We start from the raw sequence: 24,319 nt of genomic DNA, 5'->3' as shown, positions 1-24,319 counted from the left end.
AAACATACTTAACAAAGACACGAAGCCAAACTGATCTCTGCCCACGAGCTGAAAATAGAATTTATGCACAAGTCAATGTCTACTATGAATAAAGGTCAAAAACAACTGACCTATTATGGAAAACCCAGGAATTGAGATAAAGAATCCATTACTGTGACAACCAGAATATGACCAATTACTGTCTACTGAAGAACAAGGGAAATCTGAGGCTGAATTATTTCTCTAAGTCCAGAGGTATAGATGAGGACAAGGTCAAACAGGCAACGTCAGCCATTGCTGGGAGAAATCTAAACTGATACAGCCGTCTTTTGGAAAGCAATCTGGCAGTGGTGGGTCAAAAACGTTTCAACGATCATACTTTCTGACCTATTAATTCTACCTCCAGGAATATACCATAAAGCAAAATAAAATAAAATAACATAAAAACCATTAACTACAAATAAAACCTAGACAAAACTTTATTCATAAACAAGTTCAGTATGACATTATTTATATGATTAAAAAGCTAATCAATAACTAAAATAAAAAAATCAGATCAAGTATATAAATATTTCTCTTTGTGTATGCATATGTAACTAATAAAAAGACATATTACAAAACTGTTAAAAGTGACATTCTTAAAACACTACAGTAACCTGAAAAATGTGTAATGGGACGTGAAAAATAAAGGTATCACTTTCTGCTGAAGAAAATCGTAGCTAATTACTTAGGTTGAAAAGACACTTGACCTGTGTGACAGGCTGACACAAAACCTACAGCACCACAGACAAAGAAATAACCCTGTGAAGATTCTGTCCACTGGATGTTCCACATTAACCAGCAGGTATTTTTACGAAAAACAGTATTATGACACACAACTAACAAATATTTTTCTCAGTTTTCTTTTTCTGACAACCTATTTCTCTGTTCATTATAAACACTTTTATATAAGTTTTGCAATGATTATTGAGATCGCCATTCTTATTTGCTGAACAAACTACACTGTGGGGGGAAAAAGGATGGGTACTTTTCTGCTCAGCTTAGAGATCTCCAATATTTAAAACAGTAATGTCAAATATAGCATTCATTTAAAAACCATTAAGTTAAATGGCATCTTTTTGGTTTGTTTACCACCATGCAAAATAAAGGTATTGCTTTCAGCTGGTTTTTCTCTAAAAATATATTTAAAACTTGAAGATCAAGATCATTTAACACACTTCAAAATATGATTATCCAGGAAATGATCCATTAATATTCATGCTACACTTACTATACTAATTTTAGGGAAATAACTCTCATCCAAATGTTGTTGATTACAAATTAAGAGTCCTTAACTTCCACCGTGGTTCAGAGTGCCTTGAAGACTTTAAAAAATATGTATGATCAGGGCCAGCGCTGTGGCACAGTGGGTTAAAGTCCTGGCCTGCGGCGCCGGCATCCTACATGGGTGCTGGTTCTAGTCCCGGCTGCTCCTCTTCTGATCTGGCTCTCTGCTATGGCCTGGGATAGCAGTGGAGGATGGCCCAGGTCCTTGGGCCCCTGCACACACATGGGAGACCTGGAGGAGGCTCCTGGCTTTGCAGCCACCTGAGGAGTGAACTGGCAGATGGAAGACCCCTCTCTCTGTCTCTACCTCTCTCTGTAACTCTTTCAAATAAATAAAATAAATCATATGTGTGTGTGTGTGTGTGTGTGTGATCTACCTGTACTAGACTGACTTAGTTTGGGGTGAAGGCCAAAGCATCAGAATTTTTAAAGTCTTCCTAGGTACTAATATGCAACCTGGATTAATAAAGAATGACTGTCATAAATGATTTGTTGAAAACTAATCAAAGACATGGGAGAAATTATAAAATACAACAGCTAATACTTACACTGAAATTTTCTGAGGTTGATTAATCCATGATCTCTTATGATTCTAAAATGACAAACCACAATCACCTGTGTGTTAGAATTAGTTTCACAGTATCTTCTGCATGCAGCTTTTATTAGACATCCTAGGTATTCTGAGGCAGAACACTGAGGTGCAAAGAAGTCACTCCCCACAAACTTGTGCAGTGAATCACGGCGCTGGCCCACTCAGGATCTCCAGCACCACGCTGTTTCCTTCTTCTTATGCATAGTAGATTCTCAGTAACTACTTGATGGGTGAATGACTAAATCAACTGCCACTCACAAATTCTGAAAATCATGTGTCTGCCGCTTAAGATCAAACAGAAGGGAATCTGTGTCTGCATCATAAAGTTAATCTGTTTAGTTTGTAGAAATGATCATTGAGAACAACCATGTGAGGGAAACCTGCTAACCATAAAAAGGCACCAGATCACACACTCAGCATTTACAACGTGCATTCACACAGCACTTTCAAGCTACGTGAATACACACGGTGCATGCTTAATGGAAAGGCATCATAAAACGTGAGCTCTGACAGCAACCTCAACAATCAGGGTGTACAATACTCTAGCTCTCACTGTGTGTTTTAAGGAAATTAGAATTTCAGTAAACTACACAGGCTCTGTAACTATATATGAAGCCTCTCATGTGGCAGCTTGGTAAGCAATCTCACACTTCAGGGCAGCTAACTCCAGATACATAACATAGTCAGTTTCAGTTTAGATCACATCTGGGTCCCCCAAGAGTGTCCCCCAACTCCCTTACTTTTCACCTGCTGAGATATCTCTGTGTCCGTATTGGGACCATCACAGTAACATCCACACCTACACACATATACCCTCTCTGAACCACTCAAGTCTCTGTAAATCAGCAGAGGCCTGGGATCCACAATTTCTAAGTCTGAAAGTATATTTTTTGATCTGTTTTAACAAGGAATACTAGGGTACCTGACATATCTAATTTCTTTGAAATTGTTTTAGGTAAAATACTTCTTATAAAAGAAAAGTGAGAGGTCAGAATAACATTAAAAAAAAAGCCTAACAATTTATTAATGCCTTGAATTTATCTCATTCTTTTCTTTTCCAATGTATTCACATTATTCACTGTTCATCGGAACATCAACAAAGGGTAAGGGAAAAGGAGGAAAAAATAAGACAGGAATTATTATCCCCATTTGAGAGATGGAATAACTGAGACATAGGAGGAGAAGTGTCTTCCCTAAGGTCACAAGATGACATGCAAGCAGAACACTTCTATGAACTAGATGCTGTCAACATTTCAAAGCTGAAAGAAGACTGGGTGGTTTTCCATACTTACTTTTTTCGTCTTTGTCTCTCTTTTAATCTCGAATGATAGATATCTACCACAGCCATCTTCAGAGCTACAATATGTATATAAAACAAAATATACATACATATATATATAACATAAACAAATCCATAACAAAAATAAATCTTTGACCCAAACTTAGAATCACATATTGCTAACTATTCCACATACACTAGTCTAAGAAGTCTATCTAACATAAAAATAACCTAGTATACTGAATTTTTCTATCAGCAAATTTACAACGAAGTTCTTTTTCCTTATGTATTTATTACAGCATTACTCTTTAGATAATAATTTTTTTTTAATTCTTTAAACTCCATTAACACTGTAAGCAGATCTAGTTTTAAGGAAAAGGCAGAAAGAGAAATCTTCCATCTGTTGGTTCATGCCCCAAATGGCCACTACAACCAGGTCTGTGCTAGGCTGAAGCTAGGAGCCAGGAGCTTCTTCTGGGTCTCCCATGTGGGTACGGGGGCCCAAACACTCGGGCCATCTTCTGCTGCTTTCCCAGAAGCATTTGCAGGGAGCTAGATGGGAAGTGGAACAGCTGGGATTTGAATCAGCGCCCATATGGGATGCTGGCATCACAGGTGGCAGTTTAACCCGCTTATCCACAACGCAGGCCATAGGTAGATAATTTAAGGTAGCAGGTAAAGCTGGTCCCTGTGACAATGTCCCCTATGGGCGCCAGTTTGAGCCCTGGATGCTCTATCCCATCTGAATCCCTGCTAATGGCCTGGGAAAAGCAGTGGAAGATGGCCCAAGTATTTGGGTCCCTGCCACCCACATGGGAGACCTGGATGAAGCTCCTGGCTTTGGCCTGGCCCAGCAACGGTTGTTGCAGCCATTTGAGAAGTGGAACCAGTGGATGGAAGATCTCTTTTGTCTCTCCCTCTCTCTTTCAAAATACATAAACAAATCTTTCAAAACAACCCAACAATTTCAGCTTTCTACTAACCACCTCTTTTGGACAATTATGTAGATTACTGTTCACAGTGAATGCCTCGATCACATCTGTAAGAGTGCTTATAAAAAGGAGTATTTTTCTACCTTTAGAGCTCCCAAGGCTTCTGTTCTCAATTTTCATTTCACCCTTCATCTTATTCCTATACATTTATCCAATTTTAAAGTTCCAAGTACCATCAAAACATACAAATTATCTCAAAGTCAGATTATTTATTTTTTTTAAAGATTCATTTATTTATTTGAAAGGCAGTTGCAGAGAGGAAAGGCAGAGAGAGGTCTTCCATCTGCTGGCTCACTCCCAATATGTCTGCAATGACCAGAGCTGCATTGATCTGAAGCCAGGAGCCAGGAGCTTCTTCAGGGTCTCCCATGCGGCTGCAGGGACCCAAGGGTTTGGGCCATCTTCTACTGCTTTCCCAGGCCATAGCAGAGAACTGGATCAAAAGTGGAGCATCTGGGACTTGAACTGGCACCCATATGGGACACCAGCATTGCAGACAGGGGCTTTAACCTGCTGTGCTATACATCCGGCCCCCAGATGATCTATTTTTAAAAAAGGTTTATTTATGTTTTTTGAAAGAGTTACAAAGATAGGAGAGATAGAGAACTTTCATTCAGGTCTCCCACATCGGTGCAAGGGTCCAAACACTTGGGCCACTATCTGCTGCTTTTCCCAAGCTGTTTGCAGGGAACTAGATCAGAAGTGTAGCAGCCAGAACATGAACCTGTGCCTATACGGGATGCCATGGTGTTACCTACTATGCCACAACACAGGCCCCTAGATTATGTTTTTAAGCTCCAGATTCTATTGAATATCTTTTTTTTAAAGATTTATTTATTTTTATTTGAAAAGTAGAGTTACAGAAAGGCAGAGGCAGAGAAAGAGCGAGGTCTTCCATCTGCTACTTTACTCCCCAGATGGCCACAATGGCCGTAGCTAGGCCAATCTGAAGCCAGGAGCCAGGAGCTTCTTCTGGGCTTCCCACACAAGTGCAGGGGCCCACAGACTTGGACCAAATTCTACCGCTTTCCCAGGCCATAGCAGAGAGCAGGATCAGAAGTGGAGCAGCCAGGACTTGAACTGGCGCCCATATGGGACGCTGGCACTGTAGGCAGCGGCTTTACCTAATATGCCACAGCACCATCACCTCTACTGAATATCTTAATTCCCATGGCCTTCAATTATAAGTTTGTGTTTTACCCTTTTCCCATCTTCTGTAACTCTTACCTTGGTTAACAGAACTAAAGTTTAGTTGTTCAAGACAGAAATCAACTTAGACTTTTCCCTTCTCCTTTCTCCACACCTAGTTAGCCAGTCTTATCTGTACTTCAATCTTTCAAATAAACCTTTGCGTCTCTCACTGTTCCTCAGAGCGCAGGCCTCTTGTCTCTCTTGATGTCATTTACAGAGGCATGCTTCCTGTCTTACTAACTCCACTCTGGCCTTACTCCAGTTCCCTCCCTCCAGATGGTATCAGAGTCATACTTTAAAGCACAATAGCACAATTTTATGGTGTAATTCCCCTACTTATACATAATTCTTCAGTGGCTTCCCATCCACTTGCAGAAATTCAACCTCTGACAAGAACCTTTATCTTCTTGATTCTGCCTGCCTCTGCAGTCTCATTCCTACCACTTCCATGTATGCACCATGCACACAAAACAACCTTCTCACGATCACACAGCTAAGAAAAAGTGAAAATCCAAACCCAGGCAGCTTGGCTCCGAGCCTTGAGTAGGAAAGACTCTGAAATTGTCCAACATGTGTACTTTCTTTGAACTAGTCCTATATCTTAAACTTGGCTTCACTGAAAATGAAATGTATACTTAAAAAAAAAAAACACTTCAGAAACAAAAAACTCCCACAGGTTTTTAATATTTGGAAAACCTCTAAGGTTAAGATATGAATACCAATTATTAACAACTCTAGAAGAAACTATGAGTAATGTGTAACATAGCACTATGCTATGTTAAACCATTCTTCTCACTGATGGATTTTGAAGGCATCTTAAGATTTTTTGATGTCAGTAGATTATGGAACTATCTTAACAATTTGTTAATGCCATAAGCTTGTACAAGTTGAGACTTTGGATTTTTGCTTTAATTACTGCCTGTATTTGCAGAAGAAAGAGGCTCTAGGGCACAACACACTGACCTACCATGTGTCCTTTGAAAAACCAAAAAAACATAATTCAAAGGTTAGGTAATTATGTCTAACACCACACTGGCTTTGCAGCAAAGACTATGTGTGAGACTTTCTTCTTTCATGTTATAGGCTCATCCTAAACAGCCGAATGCCACTAAGCCTCAAGCCTCTGGAATATTGGTGTACTCAGACAGTACAACCCCATTCCTCATGCAGTGAGTACGAGGGCACTCAAGTTCAAGTACAGACTTGAGGGGCAATGATCAGCACAGACCTACAAGCTCTGCTAGAGCAAGTCTGAAACTCTGTTTTTAAATAAAATGTCATTTAGAACAGGTGAGTCAGATCTGCTCCAGCTGATCCTCTTTTCTGTACTCTGGCCCCAGCTATCTTTCCCAATAGTAGTCCCTGAGGATACCTCTAATGGAAGTTTGACACACTCCCCTCTGCTAGAACTAGATGTTAGTGCAGGAAAAAAAGTAGGACAATGAAGTAATAGAACAGAACACAAGAGGAAAACAAACACAAGTGGTTGAGCAATGTGCAATCCTGAAGCACTGTCAATGCAGCAGCCCTGGCTAGACAACAGAAATGACTTCTGGATACTGCATACCGACTCACGCTGTGCATCTCGTGGCTTCCGCCTGCCCTCGGGCTGATCGTACATTCAAAGGTTCAATACCAAAATCTGGCGTGCTGAGCTATGAGCGGCTGCGCTACACATGTCCGGAACTTCAAACACTGTCAGATGTCCAGGAATACTTTATCCAGACTGGCCTCCCTTAGCTCTGAGATATTTTAGGTTATTTTATAGCCTAAATCTTAGCTGGATCATCTGCGAAGGTGAGTGAATACAATTTGTTATAAAGTTTAATTATAAAAAACTACCTACCATGGATTCTTTTTATTTCTAACAAGTTCAAAGATTTAAACATTGGTTCATTTTTCTTTTTTTTTTTTTAAGATTTTATTTTATTTTGGCTGGTGCCATGGCTCACTAGGCTAATCCTCCGCCTTGCAGCGCCGGCACACCAGGTTCTAGTCCTGGTCGGGGCGCCGGATTCTGTCCCGGTTGCCCCTCTTCCAGGCCAGCTCTCTGCTGTGGCCAGGGAGTGCAGTGGAGGATGGCCCAGGTGCTTGGGCCCTGCACCCCATGGGAGACCAGGAGAAGCACCTGGCTCCTGCCATCAGATCAGCGCGGTGCGCCGGCCGCAGCGGCCATCGGAGGGTGAACCAATGGCAAAAGGAAGACCTTTCTCTCTGTCTCTCTCTCTCACTGTCCACTCTGCCTGTCAAAATAAATAAATAAATATGTAAATAAAAATAAAAAAAAAGATTTTATTTTATTTATTTGAGAGGTAGTTACAGAAAGTGAGAGGCAGAGACAAAGAAAGGTCTTCCTTCTATTGGTTCACTCCCCAGATGGACGAAATGGCCAGAGCTGCGCTGATCCGAAGCCAGGAGCCAGGTGCCTCCTCCCGGTCTCCCATGCGGATGCAGGGGCCCAAGGACTTGGGCCTTTCCCAGGCCAAGCAGAGAGCTGGACTGGAAGAGGGGTAGCCAGGACTAGGGGTAGCCAGCCCATATGGGATGCTGGCGCCACAGACAGAGGATTTACCTACTGCGTCACGGAGCCGGCCCGGTTCATTTTTCTATCATAACTGTCTACAAATGAAAAGTAATTCCGTACTGTAAAGTCCAAGATTTAAAGCAATGGTTTTCAAACTCTTTTTTAAGGTATAGACTTCTTCATACAAGTGACACCTTCCTTGGTTTTTAGGGCTGTTCCACATGGAAGTCCAGAAACTACAGGATGCTCCATGGCCTGCCGTTGCTGCTCTGGGAGAACAGGCTTCAGAGCGCCCTGCTGGTGGAGACGCATTGCATGTGGCTATCTGGTAGGACAGGCATGCAGGGAGAGGGAGGAAAGGAAGGGTCTCTGGCATGCTGGTGTTAGAGGGCACTCTGTCCTTAATGAAAAAGGAAGAATTATGAAGTCAATAGTGGAAGCCAGAAAGGGGAACAAACATAGCAACAGCTGAAGTATACTGAGTTCTGATGTTTCAGGCTCCCTATGTGCTTTATCTCATTTATCTACCCAATACGATGAGTGCAAAAGCAGTGTCCTCAGGCCAGCACTGTGGTACAGTGGATTAAGCAGCTGCCACAGTGCCAGCATTTCACATGAGCACCGGTTTGTGTGGTTCATGTCCCAGCTGCTCCACTTCAGATCAAACTCCCTGCTAATGTGCCTGTGAAAGTGGCGGAAGATAGCCCAAATACTTGGGCCCCTGACACTCACATGGGAAATCCAGATGAAACTTCTGGCTCTTGGCTTTGGCCTTGTCCAGCCTCAGCTGTTGCAGTCATCTAGAGAAATGCACCAGTGGATGGAAGATCTCTCTCTCTATGACTCTGACTTTCAAATTAAAAAAAAAAAAAAAAACAAAAAAAAAACACTTAAAAAAAAATGTACAGGCCAACTTTGTGGCATAGGAGGTTAAGCTGCCTGTGACACCAGCATCCCATATGGGCATTGGTTCTTGTCCTGGCTGCTCCATTTCTGGTATTGCTCCCTGCTAATGCACCTGAGACAGCACTGGAAGATATCCCAAGTGCTTGGGTCTTTGCACCCATGTGCCAGACCTGGAAGAAGCTCCTGCTCCTAGCTTTGGCCTGGCACAGCCCCAACTGCTGTGGCCATTTGGGGAGTAAACCAGTGCATGAAAGATCTGTGTCTGTCTGTCTCTCTCTCTGTAACTGTCTTTCAAATAAATAAATCTTAAAAAAAAAGTAAAAAAAAGAAAAAAGAAATGTCTTAAAGATCCAGTGAAAATTACTGCTAATTTTGACAAAACATTTCTGTAATTCTTTGTAAGGTACTGACTTTACCACATTGTTTTCTGAGATGTGCGTGGGATTGGCTTAATTAAAAAAGAAAAAAAAAATCCCTAGAGATGATGTTACCTCCCTCAAAGAAAAAAAACTATTAATAATTACCACTGATAAACAGCTTTACTGCTCAGAATTTCAGTCACTTAAATTTGTGCAAGTGTCTCCGGAGAACAAAACCAAACCAAATGGGAAGAGAACTGGAATTCTCCCAGTTAAAAACTCATATTGGAAGCCATCTCTTTTCTTTATAAGGCACACTTAGCTCCAAATGATTACAAGATCTTAAAACTGCATAAATAACCCAGGGAGGGCCAGAGCAGAACAGAAACAACAAGGCAGACACCTACTACAAGCCACTGAAGCTCCAGACACACTGGCAAAGAAAGAACCAGAGACCATCAAACAAGCACACCAAATCTAACCACCACTACAAGGCCTCTGAGATCTCAGCTCTGGGGGAAGAACAGGCTCTCTGTGATTACACTGGTGACGGATAACGTTTCCAAACGGCTAGCCTTAAAATATTTCAAGAAGTGGGCAGAAGTCAGAGGCAAGCTCCTTCCCACTGCAGTATATTTCTAACATTGTTCAAAATAGCTGGCAACATGTTTCTGTTTTCTTGACAGAAGGCACTTACTGCTTGCTTGGCAAGAAAACCGACTCAAAAGCCTTAACTGAAGGGAAACCAATCAAAATCCTTCCTGCACCTGCATAAGGACAAACTCAGGTACATCCCTGAAGTAAAGCTTTTTAAGTTATTTCCCCCTAAGCTCTTGATCAAGGTACACACAAATAAAGAATTATTTATTTATTTGAAAGTCAAAGTTACAGAGAGGCAAGAGTAGAGGTAGAGAGAGAGGTCTTCCATCCATTGGTTCACTCCCCAAATGGCTGCAATGGCTGAAGCTGGGCCGATCTGAAGCCAGCAGCCAGGAGCTTCTTTCAGGTCTCCCATATGGGTGCAGAGGCCCAAGGACTTAGGCCATCTTCTACTTCTTTCCCAGGCCATAGCAAAAAGCTGGATCGAAAGCAAAGCAGGGAGCCGGCTAATCCTCCGCCTAGTGGTGCTGGCACCCAGGGTTCTAGTCCTGGTCGGGGCGCCGGATTCTGTCCCAGTTGCCCCTCTTCCAGGCCAGCTCTCTGCTGTGGCCAGGGAGTGCAGTGGAGGATGGCCCAAGTCCTTGGGCCCTGCACCCCATGGGAGACCAGGAGAAGCACCTGGCTCCTGCCTTTGGATCAGCACGGTGCGCTGGCCACAGCGTGCCAGCTGTGGCGGCCATTGGAGGGTGAACCAACGGCAAAGGAAGACCTTTCTCTCTGTCTCTCTCTCTCTCACTGTCCACTCTGCCTGTCAAAAAAATAAAAAAAAAAGAAAGCAAAGCAGGGGCCAGCGCTGTGGCGCAGTGGGTTAACACTCTGGCCTGAAGCGCCAGCATCCCATATGAGCGCCGGTTCGAGTCCCGGCTGCTCCTCTTCCAATCCAGCTCTCTGCTGTGACCTGGGAAAGCAGTAGAAGACAGCCCAAGTCTTTGGGCCCCTGCACCCACATGGGAGACCCAGAAGAAGCTCCTGGCTTCGGATCAGCGCAGCTCCAGCCATTGAGGCCATCTGGGGAGTGAACCAGCAGATGGAAGACCTTTCTCTCTGTCTCTACCTCTCTCTGTAACTCTTTCAAATAAATAAAATAAATCTTAAAAAAAAAAAAAAAAAGGTAAAGCAGATGGGACCGAACCTGTGCCCATATAGGATGCTGGCATTGCAGGCAGCGGCTTTAACCACTATGCCACAGCACTGGTACCCACGCAAATAATTTTGCTAAAGGGAAGAAGATAATGTATCCTAATGGTTAAATCCAGCAATTGGGAAGCCCTAAGCAAATTACTTAACTTCTGTGTGAATTTCTCTAAATGTAAAATGGGAAAATATCTATTCTTACTTCTCAAAAATGTGGTGAGGCTATAGAAAACAAATGTGAAACCTCACACGAAAAAAACAGGAGTAAAAATTCAAGAATTCAGGGCCAGCATTGTGGCATATCAGGTTAAGTGGCTGTCTGTGTAACTGGCATCCCATATGGGTACTGGTTTGAGTCCGGGATGTTCCATTTCTCATCCAGCTCCCTTCTAATACACCTGGAAAAGCAGAAGACGACCCAAGTTCTTGGACTCCTGCCACTGAGACTCAGATGAAGCTCATGGTTCCTGGCTTCAGCCGGCCCCTGCTGTTGTGGCCACTTGGGGAGTGATCCAACAGATGGAGGATCTGTCACTCCTTCTCTTTATAACTCTGCCTTCCAAATGAATAAATCTTTTTTTTTTTTTCAAGATTACAGAGACAGTAAATATTATATAGTACTAAGAACATGGACTCAGGCCGGCATTGTGGTGTAGCAGGTTAAGCCTCTGCCTGCATCACATTTGGGCACCAGTTCAAGTCCTGGCTGCTCCACTTCCAATCCAGCTCCCTGCTAATGCACCTGGGAAAGCAATAGAAGATGGTCCAAGTTCTTGGGCCCCTGCACTCATGTGGGAGATACAGAAGAAGCTCCTAGCTCTTGGCCAAGCACACACTGTTATGGCCATCTGGGGACTGAATCAGCAGATGGAAGATCTCATCTCTCCCTCTCTCTGTAACTGTTTCAAATGAATAAATAAAACTAAAAAAAAAAAAAAAAAAAAAGGACTCTAGGGATGGCTCTGCCAGTTGCGTGCTATGTGATCCTTCCACATCTGCATTTTCTCATCTGTAAAATGGGAATAAAAATGGGACAACAGGGACAGGGATTGTGGTGCAGCAGGTAAGCCTCCACCTGCGATGTAGGAATCCCTTATGGGCACTAGCTCCAGTCCATGATGCTACACTTCTAATCCAGCTCCCTACTAATGTGCCTGAGAAAGACACTTCAAATACTTGGAACCCTGCAACACACATGGGAAACCAGGGAGAAGTTCCAGACTCCTGACTTTGGCCTGGCCTGGCCCTGGCTGTTGCCACCATTTTGGGAGTGAACCTATCTCTTGTCTCTCCCTCTCTCTCTCTTTCACATAAACAAATTAAAAAAAAAAAAAAAAAAAAAAAAAAAAAAAAAAACCAAAAAGCACACAATTCAGGGTTGTGTGAAGATTAAATGACTCTACATACATGAAGGACTTGTAATGGTACTTGGAATGATGCTTTCTGTATTATTTATTACCACTGAAAGATTTATGTCTAATGTGTCCTATATCAAGATAAAGGAAAGAGCACTGACAACAACTGAACACACAGGAGACCAGGCTCAACCTCTGATCTACTAACTGGTAAAGGCCATAAAGGGTTGAGGACGCAGGCCAAAGAAAAATGAGCAGGACCCGAAAAATGGATGGGACCCATGCCTATCAGAGAAATACTGCTGATATTAGCTTTCCAAATAGCAGGAAAGTGAACTGTACTACTGTGTGACCCTGAAAGGTGCTGGAAACTCATAGCAGGGGTTTGTAAAGCCTTTTGCTGGCCTTGATCCTGGGAAAATGACTAGAAGATGCTACAATCAGAATTATAGGACCCTGAGACACTCAGAATGAGTAGTCCATAAATTTAGGAGAGATTTTGACAGATCAAAAGAGTAAGGGAAGAGCTGTGAAGAGGAGTAGTTAACTGGGCACGTGCATGGATATCTCAAAATATTCCACGAGAGTTTAAAGCTGTGAGCCCTCTGCCTCTCTCTTTCCAAACTAACAGTTTCTGCATATTTTAATAAGGTACCATTAAGGGATCTCAGAACTACCTAATTTTCTTCCTTGGACAATGCATAACTTGCAGTAGTTTTTCTGTGCCCATTCTGAAAGCCTTCTGGCATGGCTGGAATGCAATTAGTTATCCATCCATTGTATCCCAAGCCTCTGATAATGCAAGCCAATTTTATTAGGTAAATTCCATGAATCAAAGCAAAAATCTTTGGGAAAGGAAAAGGGCTTGGTGGCATCAGCCAGTATTTTAGACGGGTTCTGAATACAAAATCCAGACAAGCAGTCTGCTTCCTTCCAGCAGCTCTAAGTGAGGAAACATAAAAGGAATGTTGTTACTGCTCAGTAATATTACGAGTATAATGGTCTGATGGAATGACAATAACACCAGTCTCCACTATTTACTACCCTTCCTTGAAGACATTTTCATTCTCTGACTAATCAGTGTCACTCTTTCTTTACTGGCAGGGGACAAAAAGAAACAGCAACCAAGACTCCAAGAACCTGCTCGAGACCAGAGTGACTCAGAAACAAGGGTGAGGTTGAGCAAGCGTCCTGATGTCTACAAATTCTGTGCCCCTCTCTATTCCAAGTTTTTTTTTTTTTTTTTTTTTAAGATTTATTTATTTATTTGAAAGGCAGAGTTACAGAGAGGCAGAGGCAGAAAGAGAGAGGGCTTCCATCTGCTGCTTCACTCCCCAGATGGCCACAACTGATAGAGCTACACCAATCTGAAGCCAGGAGCTTTTTCTGGGTCTCCCACAGGGGTACAGGGACTCAAGCTCTTGGGCTATCTTCTACTACTTTCTCAGGCCATAGCAGAGAGCTGGATCAAAAGTGGAGCAGCCAGGACTTGAACCAGTGCCAATATGGGATGTCAGCACTGCAGGCGGCGATTTTATCTGTTATGCCACAGCGACGGCCTCCCAAGTATGTTTAACAGCTCCTTCTCATTCCTTTCTGAGCCTCCTTGGACACCTAGGCCCCTTCACGGAGTGTTCTGGAGAGACTGCTCAGGGGCAACAGGTGCCAGGACACTGGTTGTGCTGCCAAGAGTCACGAGAGCACAGAGCCATCAACAAGGCATCTCTTGAGGCACCAGCAAGTCATCCCTTTCATCTGCAGTGCTGGCAGACCTCTTTAAAATGTTACCACCATGTTAAAAGCACCCATCTACACATCTTATATATACTTCACAGGGATCCTTACGCACACTGCGTCCAAGCTACCTATGTGGAAGGATTAATATGGATGTTCTCGTTCTAGAGCAAAAGCTTTACAAGGTTGTAGAAACTGTAGAGGCCAGCACCGCGGCTCACTAGGCTAATCCTCCGCCTGCGGCACCGGCACACCGGGTTCTAGTCCCAGTCAGGGTGCCGGATTCTGTCCCACTTGCCCCTCTTCCAGGCCAGCTCTCTGCTATGGCACGGGAGTGCAGTGGAGGATGGCCCAAGTCCTTGGGCCCTGCACCTGCACGGGAGACCAGGAGGAAGCACCTGGCTCCTGGCTTCGGATCAACGCCATGCGCCGGCTGGTGCGGCCACAGCGGCCATTGGAGGGTGAACCAACAGCAAAGGAAGACCTTTCTGTCTCTCTCTAACTGTCCACTCTGCCTGTCCAAAAAAAAAAAAAAAAAAAAAAAAAACTGTAGAAAGTACCAATAACTAAAATATGTCACAGGTTTGAAAAGCTAAAATTACTGATCAATTAACTGCCTCTTTGTGATTGCCCCTTCTGTCCCCACTTAATTACAGAAAGGACCACAAGTACACCAGAAGAAATTACAAATCCTGCTCCTACAAAGAAGAACAAAATTAAATATCAACCATTACTACAGTTTTCTTCATGCTGAATCATACGAATGAAGACCTTGGATTAGGGCCTACAGAAGTGATTCAGCAAGTCACTTACATAGTTGAATCATTACTGACATTAAAGATGTTGACTTTCAAAAGTTTAGTATTTCTGAAGAGTACCTAAAAGGATGACACTTATGAAGCTGCTCTTTTTGCAAAGAATAGTCTGGTAAGAAAGACACAAGTCAGGAAACAGTAACGTTTTAATTAACGCTGGTGTGTATGAAGATAAATATTGAATGCCAACCTGCACACCACCTTAAAGGGAATAACATAAGAGGTGAAAACAGACAACATGAGTCACTGGAGATGAAAAGAGAGATTGACATGGTAGACTGAACAGATACAATGGATCTAGTGAATGCTGAAGTCGTTTGCTTTCAAGCTTTCCTCTTTTAGTTCTATCTGCGTCACTTTGACTTTCCTTCAATTTGTGTGGGAGAAAAGAGGAGGAATGAAATTTTGCAAAGAAAACTGCTCAAGAAGTGCATAGAGAAAAAAATTCTCAAGGTGAAATTTTTCCAAAGACTCTTAGTCCCAGAAACAGGGTAACAAACACCCACACAGCTTCTCTATGAACAGAAAAGAATCAAATTCCCCTTGGAGTGATGAAGTGCCAATTAATGCAACATGAAAACTTAACTTGCAATTCAACAAGTATACTACATTTAGTTACCAGCAGTTGTTACTGAAGCCTCAGGGTCTTCACACAAATTCCTTTCCTTCTAAAGAAAGCAAGTGAGTGCCATTTAACCCATGACCTCAGGGCAGGCTCACCCCAAACAAAAAGGCCAATGCCTGGGGTAGCACCAACTGCTATTATCTAATCAACATTCTCACCATTATCACAACTCACTCAGTGTGGTAGAAACCCAACATACGTAGGTTCAGCATCTTAACTCCCATAAAGGCAGAAGACACATTATATTCCTTCTTGCATTCCTAGAATCCAACAGTGTTGTCACACAGTTTACATTCAATAAACATTTGATAAAATAAAATGTTACCATGTAAAATGTCCGAGTCATCTTCAACAAAATCAATGTCTCTCAAGTCCCATTCTGCATAATTGTCAAACTCCTGTTAAGGGGAAAAAAAAAAATCTGGACTCCAAATTCATCAGTGAAGATTAATGGCTTATAGTAGCCATGCTTTAAAACTAAACAGAAAATACACAAGCAAACACATTTAAAAAAAAAATCTAGATGGAGGGCCGGCACTGGGGCATAGTGGGTTAAGCTTCTGCCTATAATGCCAGCATCCCATATGGGTACCAGTTCGAGTACCAGCTGCTCCACTTCCAATCCAGCTCCCTGCTGGTACACCTGGAAAGGCAGTATAAGATGTCCCAAGTGCTTGGTCTCCTGCACCCACATGGGAGACCCGGAAGAAGCTTCAGTCTGATCCAGTCCTGGCTGTTGCTACAATTTAGGGAGTGAACCAGTGGACAGAGATGGATTTCTTTCTATCTCTCCCTCTAACTCCGCCTTTCAAATAAAATAAATAAATCTTAAAAAAAAAAAAGAGAGATAAAAGGATACTGCCATAAGTAATAGGAAATCGAGGAAAATCTGAGGGGCTTTCAAGTAGTACTGACAACAAAAAATGAGAATAGTTATAAATTCAAGAAAGAAGTGAAACTTATTGCTCTAAAAATTAAAAACAGTCTGCTCATTTCCAAGATAATCTAACCTTTATTTTGGCCTACAAGTGTTTAGGTAAGAAGTTTGCACAATTTCATTTATTTTGTATTATCTGAGAGCCGTAGTGAATAACATTGTTTATATAATTCAACAGGTATGTCCGTTCACATCCTTTTTTAAAGATTTATTTTACTTATTTGAAAGGCAGAGTTACACACACACACACAGAGAGAGAGAGAGAGAGAGAGAGAGAGGGAGAGGGAGAGGGAGAGGGAGGGAGATACACATATATATAGAGAAAGATCATCCTTTTGGTGGTTTACTCTCCAAATGGCTACAACGGCAAGGGCTGGGCCAGGCCTAAGCCAGGAGCTGGAGCTTCTGGGTCTCCCACGCCGGTGCAGGAACTCGAGCACTTGCATCATCTTCTGCTGCTTTCCCAGGCACATTAGAAGGGTGCTGGATAGGAAGCAGAGCATTCAGGAGTAGAACTGGCACCCATACGGAATGTAGGCACTGCAGATGGCAGCTTAACCCGTTACACCACAGCACTGGCCCCTCATATTCTCTTTAATAAGTAGAGTTCATGAGGTCAGTGTCTATGGTACAGTCCTGATATCACTTTCCATGAACAAAATACTGACTTGTGTATGTGGCCAGCAAAACTGTTAAACTCTGAAGTTATTTCCAGGAACACTGCAGTTGTGGATTGGATTAGATGATAAATCAAGATTTGTGACTATATTCGCATGATTTTTAATTCCACGGCTGGAAGAACAGGCAGTTTTATACATATTCACTATTGTGTATGCAGAGTAGGAGTCAGCAAACTACTATGCAGCTCATTACCTCTTTTTACATATAAAGTTTTTTTTTTCTTTTTTCTTTTTGACAGGCAGAGTTAGACAGTGAGAGAGAGAGAGAGAGAGAGAAAGAGAGAGTTATAGACAGTGAAAGAAAGACAGAGAGAAAGATCTTCCTTCTGTTGGTTCACCCCCCTAATGGCTGCCACAGCTGGAGCTGCGCCGATCTGAAGCCAGGAGCCAGGTTCTTCCCGGTCTCCCATGTGGGTGCAGGGACCCAAGCACTTGGGCCATCCTCCACTGCCCTCCCGGCCCACAGCAGAGAGCTGAACTGGAAGAGGAGCAACCGGGACTAGTACCCGGTGCCCCAACCGGGACTAGAACCAGGGGTGCCGGCGCCGCAGGCGGAGGATTAGCCAAGTGAGCCACAGCACTGGCCACATATAAAGTTTATTGGAACACAATATTATCCACACTGCTTATGCACAGTGACAGCAAAGTTTAGTTGCAACGGAAACTAAGACCTGAAAAACCTAAAATATTTACTATCTGGCCTATAATAGGAAAAGTCTGCCAACTCCTAATACAGTACAACCTTGAAACCCGCTAGTATGACGTGAGAAATACTGCAGAAAACTCCATAAATTCAAAGGAACAATGAGCCAGAACCAATACAATTTAAAACTTTTACTGTTCTACTAGTGCAAATGTTTACAAATGAGAAAAAGAACTCAAATGGAAGAAACTGTGTCTTCCTAAGAGCTTGACAAATGAACTGTTTTACACATCTCTTTCAGGTGGTATGGATTCCATAGGCAAGAGCTCCAGCAAACATCAAAAACAAAACCAGGTGTTTCCTACCTCAATGAAATCTGCTCGAGCTGGCATGTATCCTGCCATGTCCCGAGAAAGCAAGGAGTCAAAGGTGGGTCGAGGTGGGTCATCTGCAGCTGGAAGATTCAGAGTTTGTCTCATTGACTAACAGAGTACTGACAGGAAGAAGTGACACAAAACAGTCCTTATTTACACTCTGAAACACTTTTGTATGGACAAAGACAGTATCTGAGAGAATAAATAAATTAAAAAAATAAAAGGAAAAATGAAAAAGATAATAAAGCACTATGGAAACTAGCTGATTCCTCAGACTAGGAAATAGGACTTACGGAACCCTCTGAATAAAAATGGGAAAACTTCCTCTGATTCTACTTTCCTAAAATGAACGGACACAAGATCCTTGTCAGCTTCAGATCCCTTACCCCTTGGTGCCAATCTCAATTTAAGAGCCTCATCAACTGAGAAGCCAAAAAACCCACTTGATCTGGAGGTTGGCTGGAATGGAGTCCCAGCTCTGCCACCCAACAGTACCATGATCTTGCACAAATTATTTAATCCTTCTGAACCTGAATTTTTCCTGTGTAAAACGAAAACACTTGCCCTGGTCATCTCACTGGGCTGTAGCTGGGAACAAATGGCCCAATAGATTTGAGAGGAGTGCTATCCAAGTAGGCAGTATCCTCTGCCTCTGAGCTAGCCAGGTACACAACTAAGTCTATGGAGTCTGAGGAAGGGAAGGGAGACGTGAAGACATTCATATCTCATGACTTGTGCTCTGGGAGTCATTCAGGAAAGATGCACATTTGTAATTCATCATGTTTTGAGATGGTTTATAAAGACCCACTAGTCCCACAGGTCTGTGAGATTAAAAGTCTGACATCATTGCTAAAACCAAGTGAACAAAAATGATAAACTGCTCCTTGAACTTGACACTAAGGCAATTAGTAATCACCCAAGCACTAGACTCTCTAAGCAACTCATTGAAGATGATAAACTCGGGGCTGGCATTGTGGCATAGAGGTTAGAGCCACCGCCTGCAATGCTGGCATCCCAAATGAACGCTGGTTCGAGTCTGGGCTGCTCCACTTCCAATCCAGCTCTCTGCTATTGCCTGGCAAAGCAGTGGAAGACGGCCCAAGTCCTTGGGCACCTGCACCCATGTTGGAAGAAGCTCCTGGCTCCTGGCTTTGGATTAGCACACCATCGGGAGCTGCAGCCATTTGGGGAGTGAACCAGTGGATGGAAGACCTTTCTCTCTCTCTCTCTGCCTCTGCTTCTCTGTAACTCTGCCTTTCAAATAAAATAAATAAATCCTTTTTTTGGACAGGCAGAGTTAGACAGAGAGAGAGAGAGAGACAAAGAGAAAGATCTCCCTTTTTCCGTTGGTTCACCCCGCAAGTGGCCGCTACCTGCGTCAATCCGAAGCCAGGAGCCAGGTGCTTCTTCCTGGTCTCCCATGCAGGTGCAGGGCCCAAGGACTTGGGCCATCCTCCACTGCACTCCTGGACCACAGCAGAGAGCTGGACTGGAAGAGGAGCAACCGGCACAGAACCAGTGCCCCAGGTGGAGGATTAGCCTAGTGAACCATGGCACCGGCAAAATAAATAAATCTTAAAAAAAATAAAAATAAAAAAGATAGGGGCTGGCGTCATGGCGTCGTAGGTTAATCCTTTGCCTGCAACACCAGCATCCCATAGGGGTGCCGGTTCTAATCCTGGCTGCTCCTCTTCTGATCCTGCTCTCTGCTATGTCCTGGGAAAGCCGTAGAAGATGGCCCAAGTCCTTGGGCCCCTGTACCCACGTGGGAGATCCGGAAGAAACTCCTGGCTCCCAACTTTGGATTGGCACAGCTTCAGCCGTTGCAGTCTTTTGGGGAGTGAACCAACGAAGGGAAGACCTTTCTCACTGTCTCTAACTCTCACTATCTGTAACTCTACCTCTCAAATAAATAAATAAAATCTTAAAAAAAAAAAAAAGATAATAAACCCTCCTAAGGGATTGCTAAAGGCTTCTACTCACCACAGCATGGAAAGGTTGGTCCCTTTTTCACATCTCATCTTACAGAAGCAAGCACTAAAATTAATTGCTATGTTCAAGAGACTCAGAGAGGGCCCAACTACACACTGGTTTCGGGTTCCCAGATGTCCAGTAAGAACTCTGACCCCTGAGAGATGTTCCTTCTTTGCCACATTATATACATTTTTTTAGGTTTATTTATTTGAAAGGCAGAATTACAGAGAGGGAGAACAAGTGACAGAGAGAGAGAAATTTTCCATCTATTGGTTCACTCCCCAAATGGCTCCAAAGGTCAGGGATGTGCCAGTCTGAAGGCTGAAGCCAGGAACCAGGAGCTTCTTCCAGGTCTTCTCCCATGTAGGTACAGGGTCCCAGGGACCTGGGTCATTTTTCACCGCTTCCCAGAGACATTGGTAGGGAGCTGGATGAGAAGTGGAGTAGCTGGGACTAGAACTGCTGCCCACATGGGATGACGGCACTACAGACGGCAGCTTAACCCACTGTGCCACAGCACCAGTCCCTCTCTGCCACATTATAACCCTGACTCAAGAGCTCCCATGCCAACTCCCCCTTTATTCCACATACTCTTTAACTGTTCCAATCACTGTTCATACAGGGCCCAGCAATGTGCTAAGCATCTCTTACCAAACCAGGGAGGCACTTACAGTGAAATGGAATGGCCGTGTCAGCAGTTTTTGCCTCCTCTGCTTGTTTCAGGTTTAGCAGGGTAGATGCAAACAGAGGGTTATTGATGAAATGCTTCATATAGTGCTTCTCACACTCTTCCTTTGTCTTGGTGCACATCTGATTGGCAACATCTTGCCTTTAGAAAGGAGAGAAGGAAGCAATACTTTCATTCATACATAACTGTCAAAGTGGTTTGTTCTTGATATTTTAAGTCACAGACATAAGATGTCTGTAATTTGATAACTCCAAACTAATGTAACAAAGATATCCACAGAAGAATGAGACAAATATAAGTCTCATATTGGTATAATCTCATGTTCCAAATTTTGTATTCCAAGATATAGAAACAATAACTAAAAAGTCCTTTCCTGGGGCATAGTGGGTACTGCCACTGCCTACGGCAGCACCAGCATCCCATATGGGTGCTGGTTTAAGTCCTGGCTGCTCTGCTTCTGATCCAACTCCCTACTAGTGTGCCTGGGAAAGCAGTGGAGGATGGCCCAAGTGCTTGGGCCCTTTACCCACATGGGAGACCTGGAGAAAGCTCCTGGCTCCTGGCTTCAGATCAGCCCAGCTCTGGCCAAAAGAAAGGAAGATGACTAGAAAATCTGTGGATTTCTCTGTGAACCAGACCTCAGGGAAAGAATTGCTATAAATGATAAGAAACTACCTTAGAACAGTAAACATTGCACTATACTAATTTTATTCTTGTATAATGGTTTATAGGTTATAAAACATTTTTCATGAACAAACATTTCATCTCTAGAACTCCTCCAATCTGCCAGGCAGAGCTAGAAACACTCACAATATAAATTAAGTCAATCATAGGATTAACGTTACAGTGTGGATATTTTTAGTATTTCAATTCCATAGGAGACAAAAATGTAGTACAAAAACATTAATAAACTTACTCAAGAACATAAAGCTTGTAAGTGACAAACCCAGATTCTATACTCAAGCTTCCTGCCTCCTAGGCCAGGTGGTGGACAGGCAGAAGCCCTCCTGTCTACAGCACTACATCCCTGGTCCTCCCTCCTAAGGCTTCACTACTCGCTATTCTGTGTACTTAAATCACTTGTATACACAGTTCTGATTCCCTACTAAGCTATCAGCTTCTTGAGGGCAGGACGGATGAATAGATCTATCTATCTATCTGTTTGAAAGAACTATACAGCAAGAGAAGGAGAGACACAAAGAGAAACTCTTTCCTCTATTTGCTAATTTACTCCCCAGATGGTTGCAACAAATGGGTTGGTACCAAGCTGAAACCAGGAACCTGGAGCTTCTTCCAGGTCTCCAATGTGGGTACAAAGACCCAAGCACTTGGACCATCCTGTGCTGTTCTCCCAGGTGCATTAGCAGGAAGCTGGGTCTGTAGTAGACCAGCCGGGATTAGAACTGGCACTCATTTGGGATGCCAGCACTGCAGGCCATGGCTTAACCTGCTATGCCACAGTGCTGGCACCAGGATGCATTTCTTAATTCCTAGCTCTAGTGCCCCCACCACCAAGAAGCAAGTCTTCTTTGTGAACTTTGCTTAAAAGGAGAGAGGAGGGACTGGCGCTGTGACTTAGCCGGTAAAGGTACCACCTGCAGCCATCCCATATGGGTGTCAGTTAAATTTCTGGCTGCTCCACTTTTGATCTAGCTCCCTGCTAATGAGCATGGGAAAGCAGCAGAGGGTCTAAATCTTAGGCCCCTGCACCCACGTGGGAGACGCAGAGGATGCTCCAGGCTTTGGTCTGGCCCAGCTCCAGCTGTTAATGGCCATTTCAGGAGTGAACCAGCTGATGGAAGATTTCTCTGTCTCTCCCTCTCCCTCTCTAACTTTGTCTTTCAAATAAAATAAATAAATAAATAAATCTTAAAAAAAAAAAAAAAAAAAGAGGTGGGGGCTGGCGCTGTGGCGTAGCTGGGTCAACAGGAAAGCTGCTGACATTTTCTCATTTTGAAGCTCTTCCCTTTGTCCTTAACAGCAGCCACCTCTCTGAGCACTAGGGCAGAACAACTCTTACCACCAAGTCTTACCAATTTCCAAAGCCACAGTCCATCACGGCTTCCAGAAGGGCCATTTCTTCTTGAGCAGTCCAGCTGGGGTCAAGAACAGGAAAGTCTGAGGTCTAAGGAGAAAAAATGTTGCCTAAGAACAGAGATAGAAATGGAACCCAGGGATCCCAACACAATACTAGTTCATGGCTAATGACTGCCATTCTCATGGTATAAAAAGACACCCAAAGTATATTCTCATTAGCTGTCTACTTCTCCCACTCCTATTTTCACCATTAGCTGTAAGAGTCTTTAATAAATATCATATGGGCCGGTGCTGTGGCGTAGCAGGTAAGGCCGCTGCCTGCGGCGCCAACATCCCATATGGGTGCCAGTTCATGTCCTGGCTGCTCCATTTCCTATCCAGCTTCCTGCTAATGGCCTAGGAAATCATCGGAAGATGGCTAATGTGGGAAACCTGGATGAAGCTCCTGGCTTCAGCATGGTTTAGCCCTAGCTGTTGCAACCACCTGTAAAGTGAACCAGTAGATGGTAGATCCCTCTCTTCCTGTCTCTGTCTCCTAAATAAATGAATCTTGAAGAAAATAAAAAACAAAAGAATTACTAAAAAATAATCTAGACTAATTTTATTTTAAAAAATTCTTTTAAAGATTCATTTTATTTATTTGAAAGGCAGAGTTACAGAGAGAGAGGAGGGAGGGAGGAAGAGAATAGGAAGAGGAAGGGGGAGAGGGAGGGGTTCACTCCCCAAATGGTTGGAACGACCAAGGCTGGGCCAGGCCAAAGCCAGGAGCCAGGTGTTTCTTTCAGGTGTCCCATTTGGGTGCATCCCATTTGGGTGCAGGGGCCCAAGATTTGGGCCACCCTCTGCTTCTTTCCCAGACTTATTACCAGAGAGCTGGATTGGAAGTAGAGCAGCTGGGGGGGACTTCAACAGGTGCCCATATGGGATGCTGGCTCAGCAGGTGGCAGCTTATCCTGATATACCACAGAGTCAGCCCCGGGATTATTTTCTTTAATGCAGTTGCAGTTACTCTGAGATTACTGCATATAAGTTATGAAGTAAATCAAATTAAGTCATTACACTGATATCACTGGAAAGTAGGATTTGGGGCTTGGGAAAATGAAGATATAGATGTAAGATCAATGAGGTTGGGGGCTGGCGCTGTGGTAAAGTGGATAAAGCCACCTTCTGGCTTTGGATCGGCTCAGCTCTGGCTGTTGTGGCCATCTAGGGAGTGAACCAGTGGATGGAAGACCCACCTCTCTCTCTCTCTGCCTTTCCTTTTCTTTCTGTGTAACTCTGACTTTCAGTAAAATAAATAAATCTTTAAATAAAGAAAGAAAAAAATCTTCAAAAAAAGGAAATAATCAGCACTTATCCTGTTTTTCTGACACAAAATTTCCTTTGGTTGACCACACAGATAATAATGTTTCTTTTTATGGAATTATTCTGAAAAAAAATTAAAAGGAACTATAGACTTAAAAATCACTATTTGCCATCCCTTATCAGTTAACAGATATAGACAACCATAATAAA

The 24,319-nt window shown here is 43.3% G+C and overlaps 1 protein-coding gene and 1 long non-coding RNA gene across 9 annotated transcripts in view; one reads left to right on the top strand and one right to left on the bottom strand.

The window, feature by feature from the left end:
• The window catches only part of TADA2A (transcriptional adaptor 2A), a 56,935-nt gene that overhangs the window by 11,938 nt on the left and 20,678 nt on the right, over positions 1 to 24,319 (bottom strand). For all 6 annotated transcript variants that reach the window (XM_002719249.5, XM_051824704.2, XM_070061047.1 and 3 more), the window contains 6 exons: positions 22,801 to 22,892; positions 20,751 to 20,908; positions 18,097 to 18,185; positions 15,797 to 15,869; positions 3,190 to 3,253; positions 1,854 to 1,897 (listed from right to left, as the gene is read on the bottom strand). In XM_002719249.5, the coding sequence (XP_002719295.1) occupies positions 1,854 to 1,897; positions 3,190 to 3,253; positions 15,797 to 15,869; positions 18,097 to 18,185; positions 20,751 to 20,908; positions 22,801 to 22,892 (520 nt within the window). The remainder of the gene's footprint in view (positions 1 to 1,853; positions 1,898 to 3,189; positions 3,254 to 15,796; positions 15,870 to 18,096; positions 18,186 to 20,750; positions 20,909 to 22,800; positions 22,893 to 24,319) is intronic.
• On the top strand, positions 7,023 to 13,469 carry LOC103351525 (uncharacterized). Of its 3 annotated transcripts, none has more exons than XR_011383563.1 (3): positions 7,023 to 7,156; positions 8,094 to 8,211; positions 13,402 to 13,469. It is a non-coding gene; the product is annotated as an uncharacterized lncRNA (long non-coding RNA). The 3 variants fall into 3 exon arrangements; XR_011383562.1 differs by lacking the exon at positions 13,402 to 13,469 and adding an exon at positions 11,325 to 11,458; XR_011383561.1 differs by lacking the exon at positions 13,402 to 13,469 and adding an exon at positions 9,835 to 9,935.

The sequence above is a fragment of the Oryctolagus cuniculus genome, chromosome 17 (genome assembly GCF_964237555.1).
Source record: "Oryctolagus cuniculus chromosome 17, mOryCun1.1, whole genome shotgun sequence".
In the NCBI taxonomy this organism is placed as follows: domain Eukaryota; kingdom Metazoa; phylum Chordata; class Mammalia; order Lagomorpha; family Leporidae; genus Oryctolagus; species Oryctolagus cuniculus.
The sequence above is the reverse complement of the archived record's forward strand: the minus strand, read 5'-3'. Positions and strand labels throughout refer to the sequence as shown.